Below are 10,163 nucleotides of genomic sequence, written 5' to 3'. Positions count from 1 at the left end.
CCGTGAACCGATCCCTATTAGCTCAGCGTCCTGGAGGGTCCCGTCACCAGACGACCTCCCCAGTTCGAAGATTAGCGGAGTTTCAGCTCAGCGGCCTGGAAGATCCCGTTCCCAGACGACCTCCCAGCTCGAAGATTAGCAGATCGTTTAATTCCCAGCAGCTCAGCGACCTGAGGGGTTCCGTCACCAGTCAACCTCCCCAGTTCGAAGATTAGTGGGTTCCGTGAACCGATCCCTATTAGCTCAGCGTCCTGGAGGGTCCCGTTCCCAGACGACCTCTCAGCTCGAAGATTAGTAATAGGCCATGCCAGGTAGTTCCAAGAGTTCAACCTCGCCAAGAGATGCCGTCACCAGACCACCTCCCAGTTCAGAGATTAGCAGTTCGTTCAAACCTCACCGAGGGATCCCGTTACGAGACGATCTCCCCAGCTCGGGTGTTAGTAAATTCAGAAAATGAAAGAAAGCCTGCCCCACCCGGGCGCCGGTCGAGCAGTCCTAGAGCTCTATGATTAGTTCCCTATGATTAGTTCCGAGTCCTATGATTAGTAGAGAAAGAAGGAAAGCCTACCCCACCCGGGCGCCGGTCGAGCAGTTCTCAAGTTCTATGATTAGTAGAGAGTTCCACGAGTCCTATGATTAGTAGAGAGTTCCATGAGTTCCAGAAGCTCATCGCCCCAGAGGGCTCCGGTCGTCACCGGAGCCTCCCCAGTTCGAAGATTAGCAGAGAGTTCTAGCAGTTTCAGCTCATCGAGTCAGAGGGTCCCGTCACCAGACAACCTCTCCAGCTCGAAGGTTAGTTGGCCATGCCAGGTGATTTCAGCTAAACGTTCCGAAGGGTCCCGTCACCAGTCGACCTCACAGTTCGAAGATTAGCAGAGTTTCAGCTCATCGACCTGAAAGGTTCCGTCACCAGTCAACCTCCCAGTTCGAAGATTAGCCAAGAGTTAAACTTCGCCAAGAGATGCCGTTCCCAGACCACCTCCAAGTTCAGAGATTAGCAAATCGTTCAATCCTCACCGAGGGATGCCGTCACCAGACCATCTCCCCGATGCGGGTGTTAGTAAATCCGAACAAAGGAAGGGAGGATTAATAGCTACCATTACATACCATTCGAGTAGTTTGTGGGGGTGTTCGTTGCTCAGAACTGTTAGTGGTGTTCGAGTTTACCTGACGCCACCGCAGGCTAATTGTTTTTTGGTGAGGATTTTGGGCCAGGAAGAGCTGAGGAATGAAAGAGGGAGAGGGAGGGAAGCCCAGTATATACACTCCCTGGGATATGGGAAATTGCATTCTTTTGGAATTAGGGCTAGCTGGGGTTAGCCCTCCCAGGCGGCGAATTCTAGTGTTCGAAGGTTCTCGAACGTAGGAGACGCTCCAAAAGAATCTTCTGGAGTAGCAAACATAGGCAGAGAAGCCTTTAGAATGTTAATAGACATGGGCTGGGAAGGCCTAGACCGTAATAAACATCGCTACGGAATCTTCTAGTACGTAGCAAACATCATCAGAGAGGCTTCTAGAAGGTAGCAAACCTGGGCTCGAAAGGTCTAGAATCTAGCAAATATTAGTATAGAATTATCTAGAGCGTACCAAACATTGGAAGAGAGCGTTCTAGAGCGTAGCAAACATGGGCTTGAATGGCCTAGAACATAGCAAACCTGGTCTAGAAAGGCCTAGAAGGTCGAGAATATCGCTCGAGAATCTTCTAGGGTGTCGCAAACAACGTCAAAGAATCGCCTAGAATGGAGCAAACTCGGGCTCGGATGGCCTAGAACGTAGGAATGCTGGGCTGGAAAGGCCCAGGCGTTAGAGTTTTTGACCTAGAAAGACCTAGAACATAGCAAACAATGATACAGAATCTTCTAGGGTGGCTGAATTGAGCTGAAAAGGTCTAGAACGTAGCAAACATTGGTAGAGAACCTTCTGAAGAGTAGCAAACATTACCACGGAATCTTCTAGCAGTTAGCAAAGGTTGATGGAAAACCCTCTGGAGTATAGCATCAATTTCCAAGACGTAGGCGTGGCATGATTAATAGCGAGGTAAAGGGTAAGGGTTCGGTAGTTCGAGAGACGAGTTGAAGAACGATAAGCGTACAGGTGGAGACAGAAATTGAGATGAACGGGGGCAGAAACGTGTTTAAAAGACAGTTGCTCAATCACTAGTAAAATAAAAATCGGCGTTCCTGCTTCCGGAGGTGCCAAGTGCGATCAAAGTCTACCAACACGTCACCTCAGCATTCGTGCCTTGGGGGGGGGGGGTCTCTCGTTCAAGTTCTGAGAGTAAAGAGAAATTACTAGCTCAATGTTCTTTCAGGTTTCGAGGACGGATGACACTGCTGTCTACACTTGGTATTTAAACCTTTACATCACTGTTGTAACCTTGATAGAATATATCTCATCACAAGCCAGCTGTCCGAGTTACCAGAAACGGTAAGGTGTTTCTACCCGAACCTTTTATCTAGTTTAGCAAGCGAGTGAGGGACCGTGGTAAACATACAGCGAAACGATCCAATTAAACATCGTCGATCTGCTACATACGGTGCTCTAGTCCGTATGCGAAGTTGGTCTTTTGGGGAAGATTCGGTGACTCGCCGCCACAAATCATGAACGGTCATCCCGCTCGCATCATCGTCACGGGTTATCACCCGATGCCTGATACATACACTATCACTTGGTCAAGCCTTTCGGAGCCACAAACTATCACCCATCTTGTGGTCACGGCCACTCACCCGCCACCGGGATCATGGGGCATCACTCGTGCAGGAATCAAGATTTGTCACCCGAGTCTTTTTTTTTTTTTTTTTCAACTCATTTACTTATATTTTATCACCCGAGTAGTTCTCGCGAATGTTGGCCCTGTCTACCTTAGACTTGAGAGCCTTTGTTGCAAGATGAGTGTCTGGTAGTACTACACTTGCTATCAACCGCAAAAGGCAAAACAAGAAAGAGCCTAATCAAACCTGTGCGGACTTCTACTAGTATCAGCATCACCCGATAACCCCAACTCCCAGCGGATCCTGCTGGCAGTATTGACGGTAGCAAGTTCCGATAGATCACCACTGCACATAACCCGATAGCTTGGGACTTTACACTAGGCATACCTAAGCCACTGTCACTTGCAAGCACCGGTAGGGTACACAGTTTCAAACCCCCACCCGCCGGGGACCCCGGGGGGGGGCAGGCTTAACCCCCCAACAATTGTTTTTCCCCCAACCTTTTCGTCCTTTCGGTTCACGGCCAACACACACCAGCAATCAAAGCACCAGACAAACCTTCGCTAGTAGCTACCCTTACAACCCTCCATACCCGCCCACAGCAGCACATACCCCTCCGCACTCGCGCACGCGCTACCCCACATTCACTGCCAGATACGAAATTCTACAGAGCGTCGCGTTCGCCGCCGGCGTACTCACCACCCGCGTTACCCCCGCGGCTGTGACCAACCCCACTCCAACCGCCGGTGTACCCGCGCCCAGCAGGGGCCCCACAAACACGCTCGTCTCACTGCTGCCACCACATTAGCGCTCTATCCTGCTTGGAAGGGGGGGAGATAAATACCCTACCAGCGGGACCAGCGGGGCGGAGCTGAAGAAGGTCGCAGTGCCCTGGGGGCCGAGTACAACTGGGTCGCCGATCTCGGCGCCGAAGGTGATGCTGCCGGTGGTGGTGCTTAAAGTGAAGGCGTCGGCAACGGCGGCTGAGAAGCTGATACCCCACGGGATCACGCAGGGGGTGAGAGAGGTCGCGACATTGCCAGAGAGGGTCGGGCAGAGCTGGGTGACGCCGCAGGAAAGTCCGACGGAGCCGGGGAGGAGGACCATGGTTATTGGGCGCTGTAGTGGTGGTGGTGGTGGTGGGGTGGAAGGAGATGTAGAAGGTGGGCTCTGGGAACTGGTATGTTAGGGAAGTGGCGATAGAGAAACAAGATTGGGTTGAGGAGCCGAAGGATGGATGATGAGCGCGTGCTTTTATAGTTATCTCCTTTAGCTTCGGGGGTGAACTACACCACGCAATTCACCCCGTCACCCCCCCCCCCCCCCCCAGACCACCACAACTCCAAACACTATCCACCACTACGATCACAGTCCCCGATGTTGGTCACGAAGGAACCACACATCAAACGCAGCATCAACGAGAACAGAACAGACCCGCGGGGGAAAGAGAGTTTCCAACTTCCCGTTATCGCAACCCCGCGTCGAGAAAATAAGTGCGATAATGCATTAAATGCATGTGCCCCCCCCCCCCCCAGCCCGGAACGTGGCACGACAGACTAACTGTCGGTTTTCCCATCCCAAACAGCATCTGCCCCGCTCCCGCTGGTGCCATCAAGGTCCGATACACATGCAGGGGTGTTGGTACATTCTGCACGGCGGAGGACTGTTGATTGAGAGCGAGAGGCGCGTGAGTTGGCGTTCTGGGATGGTCGTAGTAGCTTCCGGGGCGGACGCGTGGGGAGTGTGTGTGTGGAACAAAGGTCATTGCGGCTTCCACGAGTGCGACGTGGTGGCGCGCTCGCTGAGGGATGGAGTGGTTTTTGAAGGAAAGCGCACCCCTCCAGCAGCCGCTGGGGGTTGTAAAAGAAACTGTCCAGTAACGAGATTTGTTGAGGAAAGGATATGACGTGATGAAGGAAGCTTACCTGATCGATCTGCAAGTGGAAACCATTACTGGTGGATGTTGTATCTCAGGCCAAGTGTTTTACAAGCCATACAACGGTGCCGGTGGAGAAAAGAAGAAGAAAGGCATACTAATGGAGGTGGTGGGCAAGCAGAGTGAGATACTGAAGAAGGGAACGATTACCCCGGGGGTACTGGTCGAGAAGACGAATCAGGTACTGCACTCCGTCACGAGATTGAGAATGACCAGGACGGTGCCGGTTGGTCAGTGTGAGATCGATGCAAGGAAATATGCCGTGGGACCGGGTAGGTGGAGTAGATTCGATGGAGTCCTGAAAGATATAAAGAGAAGATTGACTCTTGTGTTCCAACCTATCCACCAAGACGTCGGTTTAGTCAAGTGTGCGCCTATGGTTGGACCGATGGCCAAGCACCTCAAAATACCCGACCTTTTTTGAGAGCGATTGAGAGTTCAATTAGCTCAGAACACCGTGACCGAGAGCACCGACGCCCGACACCCAGGCGCACACCCCAGACTCGAGTCCAGGCTCCTCCTACCATCCATTATTACATGAAATTGTCATCTCGATATATTCCTTACTTCGAGAACCGGGATCTGAGATTTATATTTGTTGGTTTTCCCAATCGGATGTGCATCTGCTTTCTCCAGAGTTACAACCAATCGGTGGGGGTCTTGGTGATCGGGCGTGATGTGTGCTTGCACCTTGAGCAACAGGTTAGACCGTCCAACTGAATATCGGCCTTCAAGACGGGTCGCCTTCTCCATCAAACGTGACGAGCTGGTCATGCACTTGACCAAATCGATATCTTGATCAACGGATCAGAGCATACTGCCCATTGCGCGAGAATACATTGCTTACCTAGTTATCGCTGCGCCCTACTTTTTATCCCGTATCATTTATAGCCTCCGGGAACCGAATGTTGAGCGGACACAACTATCTGTCAAGATATCGAACAGGGAGTAAGGTCAATGCGTTGCTAACCCGGGTGCGGTAGCCGCCGGCCAGTGCAGTCGCAGCGCGGGGCGGGCAGTGGAGTATCCGCTCATGTTTCCGAAATCGGCTAGTTGATTAGCGGCGGTTTTTGCGATTGGGTGATTGTCTTGTGCCTGTATATTAGCAACATATACTTCCATCGCTTTCCCATCGCGCAATCGTTGTCCGACAGCTACTATGTTTGAAAACGGTCATTGAACCACACTCGACGTGGTAGTTACATATCTCTCCTTGTCCTGTAGTCCGTAGCTGATGCGGACATGACGGCATGTATGCTTTCACCGCCGGGCGCCAAGACGCCAAGAGAAGCGTACAAGCTACACGACACCCCTCCATCAACTTCACAACTACAACAAACATCACAAGCACCTGCTCTCTCCTTAATTTCAGGTTCTACCACCATCGCCAGTTCCCCGCCGTTAACGACCACGTCGCTCTACACTAAACGTAAAACCAATGGGGAGGTCTGAAACATCCCCGCCCGCACCTCCGAGCTATTTGAATTCCGCTCGTCGTCGGTTAGCAGTACGGTGCTTGCTACTGCACCCTGTGTCGGCGCAGCGGCCGTACGGTACCTGGAGTATGTCAGGTAACGTGGAGGGGTCTCTTGTTGCGGTGGCTGCCGGGGGTGCCCATGACAGGGACGGGGGTGGGGTTGGGCCGCGGGCAGAAAGGACCATAGGCTATCTACGATGAAGACGGCTAGAACAGGAAAGAAGGTTTCTTTGGCGTATGGCCATGAAGCTCGTTGAGTAAAGAGCATGTCGCGAGCTGAGAGACCAGTTATCACTAGATGCTTGGCGGCGTGGGTGCTTGTGAAGCGCGCCGGAAATGCTCGTGGAGTCCGGTGTTGTGTGCACAGCCTATAGCTGGGCTGGGTTCTATTACCCATTATCGCAGTACTAACTATTCCACCACCTCTTCCAACATGGTCAAACCGGTAATACCATTTAACTAAACGGTATGTGGGTTAGGGTTCTTGGCGGGTGTTTCAGAGCTGAATGTTGCTCCGGAGGGTCGAAGGTTCTACCGGAGGCGGCGGAGAAATAATATTCCGCACTATTTAGTTTGTTGGTTTGTATCGGTTTAGGGCGCATCATGTCTCAGCATAACCACCATCGCCTGAAGCTTAAACTGTACTAACTGTCTCGTTATTATTTAGTTTTGAACCGGTTTGTACCACTAAACCGACGTCCCATTGCAAACGCTGTCTACAGCTAGGCTAGTATAGCAAGGTACATATCAAAGTAGAAACGATGCCTACCCTTTGTCCTGGGTGCCGGTCGAGCAGATGATGAGGAAAGCTGAGAGCGAAGAGAGCCTGCCTTCCAAGTTTAATAAGGACCTATTGAACACTGACCGAGGAAAGCCGGGGTTCTAGTAAAGAGAATAATCATAAGAAATCGGAGGTAGAGAAAGCTGGCCTTCTTCCATGCGCCCCTCGGGCCGAATATCTAATCTTTAGCAAGAAAGGAAAGTCCCTCTTTTATGCGTCCCGCTCGAAAGATAGTTCTGGGATAGAGTAGGGAGGCCTGCCTGGGAAATGCCCGCCGAGCTGGAGTTCTAAAGGAAAATTGAGACTTCTGGGAAATGGGAGATTTCTGGGGAAACTAAAGAAAGCCTGCTTTCTGATAGGCGCCGGTCGAGCAGGAGTTCTACGAAAGGTAGAGCACGAACACCTGCCTAGTAGGGTAGGGGGCGGGTATTGACTGATCTATAGCAATATTAAGATCGAGGTAAACCCTGCCTTGTTAAGGTGCCGGTCGAGAAATGTTGATCTAGGAACGCCTGTCCTTTTATGGACTCCGGTGGAGGAAAGTAGTTCTAGGAAAAGGGATATAAGGCAAGCCTACCCCACGAGGATCCCGGTCGAGCAGGGGTGTTCCATGAAATAGGAAAATTATAGGGAATGAGATATCAGTAAGAAAGGAGAAGACGGCCTACCTTTATGGAGGCACCGGTCGAGCTGAGGTCGGAAGAGACGCAACAAAAGAGGAAGAAAGGCTACGCCCGAGGACGCCGGTCGAGCTAAAGATCCAAGATAGAGATGGTTTCTAGGAAATGGAAAGTAAGGAGAGCCCACCTTCTAGCGTGCCGGCCTATCTGGTGTTCTTTGATGGAACATGAAGCCTACCTTTCAATTAGTACCGGCCGAGCAAGCGCGTTCTAGGACATAGGAGATAGGACATACGAAAGCCTGCCCGAAGAGGGTGCCGGTCGAGCAGAAAGATTATACGAAATCGGCGATAGAACATAAGAAAAGCCTATCGAGTATGGTGCTGGTCGAGCACTGGCCAAAGTCTAGGAAAATTAGAATCGAAGGTTAGTCTGCCTTATATGGCGCAGGTCGAGGCTGAGCCAGTGTTCGCAACGGGGCAGTCCGTCCGTCTTGAGCTGAGGACCGGACCGGACTATCAGCGCCGTCCGTCTTTGACAGTTGACGAGGACGGACATTACCCGGGTGTTCAAGACCACAGACTGTGGTTAAGCCCACGGGCCTCTAGTGTTTTGGGTAATAATAGAGTCATTCATTTCAGGTACAGTTGATAATAGACAATCTAGCTAGCTATATAGTTGTAGTGACCTGCAGTTCAAGATCTCGTAGCATGAGTTCCATCTGTGAGATATCCGACACCTCCTCTGAAAGCACTAACCCTTCTGCTGCCCAAGACTTTAGGCACTCTGACGCCTCAATGATATCATCTCCCAATCGATTTCGGCGGTCTGATATGAGCAGCTTAGAGCTGTTATTGTCAGCGAGCTCTGGTGAAGGGGGTAGAGGTAGTACCTGCTGAACAGCCGTTCAGGGTCAGCAGACATTGCTGGTATGCTATGTATCTCAATGCCCATCCTTTCGCGTTGCTTCTGTCTTGGCTCATTTCTTTGTACCCAATATTGGAGTGGACCCAATGTTAAATCCTCATCACAGTCTCGCGGCTGGAAAAGCTCAAACTCGTCCTGATTTGATCCTGCAAGACGGGCTCTTTTCTTTCGTTTCGAGATAGGCAATTCATCCACCTCTCTATCATGGATTATAGTAGGGGCCGCCGCTGCAGACACATCATCCTCATCAATATTCGGAGTTGACGATTTCTTTCTAATATAGCCATGTTTGTATTCAGTTTCCCAAAGTCTGCGCGAAGAATTGTGCGCATTCGATATCCATTCAGGCTTGTCTTCCCATTCACCATCAAAATAATCCAGCTTCATTTCAGGATGGAGTGCAATTGCACTCATATGCACAGGAGTAGGACCGGTAAGGTCGTAGTACCTGGTACAGGTATTGTTAGTAAGTCTTCATGCGAGGGAGATATTACGCGTTATTCATATATGCAATAGGACAATGTGGCTTACTAATTCAGTCTCGACCATGCACTGTTAATTGAGGTAATGGATGCTTGGTTTGATTTTCCGGTAGTTCTGCTTTGTACCGGGTGCGGGTGTCCTCCAAATGAGTGAGAAGCTCATCCATAGCCGGGAAAATGTCATGCAGTGCCCCGTTATGTGTCTTTCCCTGCAATATGAGCTGCCATTTCCGGAACGGTCCTAGAATATCAATGATATCACGAAGCTCATCCCAATCTTGAGTACTCAGCTCATCCCATTTAAGGGCTTTGATATTCTCCTCTCCTGCACCCTCCACGTTCTTTCTAATGGTGGCGGAAACAAAATCCTCAATCGATTCTCTCAATTTGAAAGCTCGAACAATTGAATCATAATCCCCACTCCATCGTGTATCATTCCCCTGTATCAAGGATAGTGGATTCGTAGCTGGGTCTGACAGTTTTACCTATATGACAGTTTAGCTCGTAGTTTGTTTGTGTATTTATAATGAGCAATAGAACTGAGCGTAGGTACCTTCTCTTCAAAGGGTTCCCGCCTTTGCGGACTGCATCCTATACACGTAATGATATTGTATAGGTTCCCCATCGGTCCCTTTTGACGCCATCCAATGAGCTCTTGTTCCTCTTTCCGGCGGTTTTGAAGGCTTTGTATATCCTCCTCAAATGCCTCTGCCGTATCTTCCCAAAGAAATGCTTTTACCACAATATTAATAACATGTCCAAAGAAACGTAAACGACGTCCAATATGATCAAACTCAATATTCATAGACTGCAGACGTAATTTGATTTCTAGCATCGTCGTATCATTGTTACTGGCGTTGTCTAACGTGAAATATCCAATGTGTTGGATAATACCATAGTCACAAACCACACGCCAAAAATGAGAAACCTGGTTTTCCCCGGTGTGCCGACCTTTAAATCGCTGCATCCCTAATACTGTTGATCTGAGAGCCCCTCCCTTATCAACCCAATGGGCAACAATACCAAGAAATGCTCGGTGGTTTGGTGAGGTCCAGAGATCGAATGAGTAATGTATTGTGGTATCAAGCATAATCAATTGGGACATCAAGGATTCCTTTGCGACGTTGAAGGCGGTTAGTATCCAGGAGCGTACCGTGTTTTCTGACCTTGGAAGGCAACGCCCTATCACTGTATATGAAGAAGTCTGAATCACCAATAGAAACGGGCAT

The 10,163-nt window shown here is 50.2% G+C and overlaps 2 protein-coding genes across 2 annotated transcripts; both read right to left on the bottom strand.

Annotated features, from left to right (window-relative positions):
• Positions 1 to 3,344: 3,344 nt before the first annotated feature.
• H6S33_007105 (uncharacterized protein) lies at positions 3,345 to 3,818 on the bottom strand (the record flags this gene model as incomplete). Its single annotated transcript, XM_044838450.1, has 2 exons — positions 3,345 to 3,504; positions 3,556 to 3,818. The coding sequence occupies 2 exons, from the start codon at positions 3,816 to 3,818 to the stop codon at positions 3,345 to 3,347; spliced, it is 423 nt and encodes a 140-aa protein (XP_044689269.1).
• Positions 3,819 to 8,195: 4,377 nt separating this feature from the next.
• Positions 8,196 to 9,769, bottom strand: H6S33_007104 (uncharacterized protein; the record flags this gene model as incomplete). Its single annotated transcript, XM_044838449.1, has 4 exons — positions 8,196 to 8,373; positions 8,418 to 8,900; positions 9,061 to 9,419; positions 9,488 to 9,769. 4 exons carry the CDS (start codon positions 9,767 to 9,769, stop codon positions 8,196 to 8,198), a joined length of 1,302 nt encoding a protein of 433 aa, XP_044689268.1.
• Between the last annotated feature and the right edge of the window lie 394 nt (positions 9,770 to 10,163).

The sequence above is a fragment of the Morchella sextelata genome, assembly GCF_020137385.1.
Source record: "Morchella sextelata strain SCLS chromosome Unknown scls_22, whole genome shotgun sequence".
In the NCBI taxonomy this organism is placed as follows: domain Eukaryota; kingdom Fungi; phylum Ascomycota; class Pezizomycetes; order Pezizales; family Morchellaceae; genus Morchella; species Morchella sextelata.
This window is presented reverse-complemented; position numbering and strand designations above follow the sequence as displayed.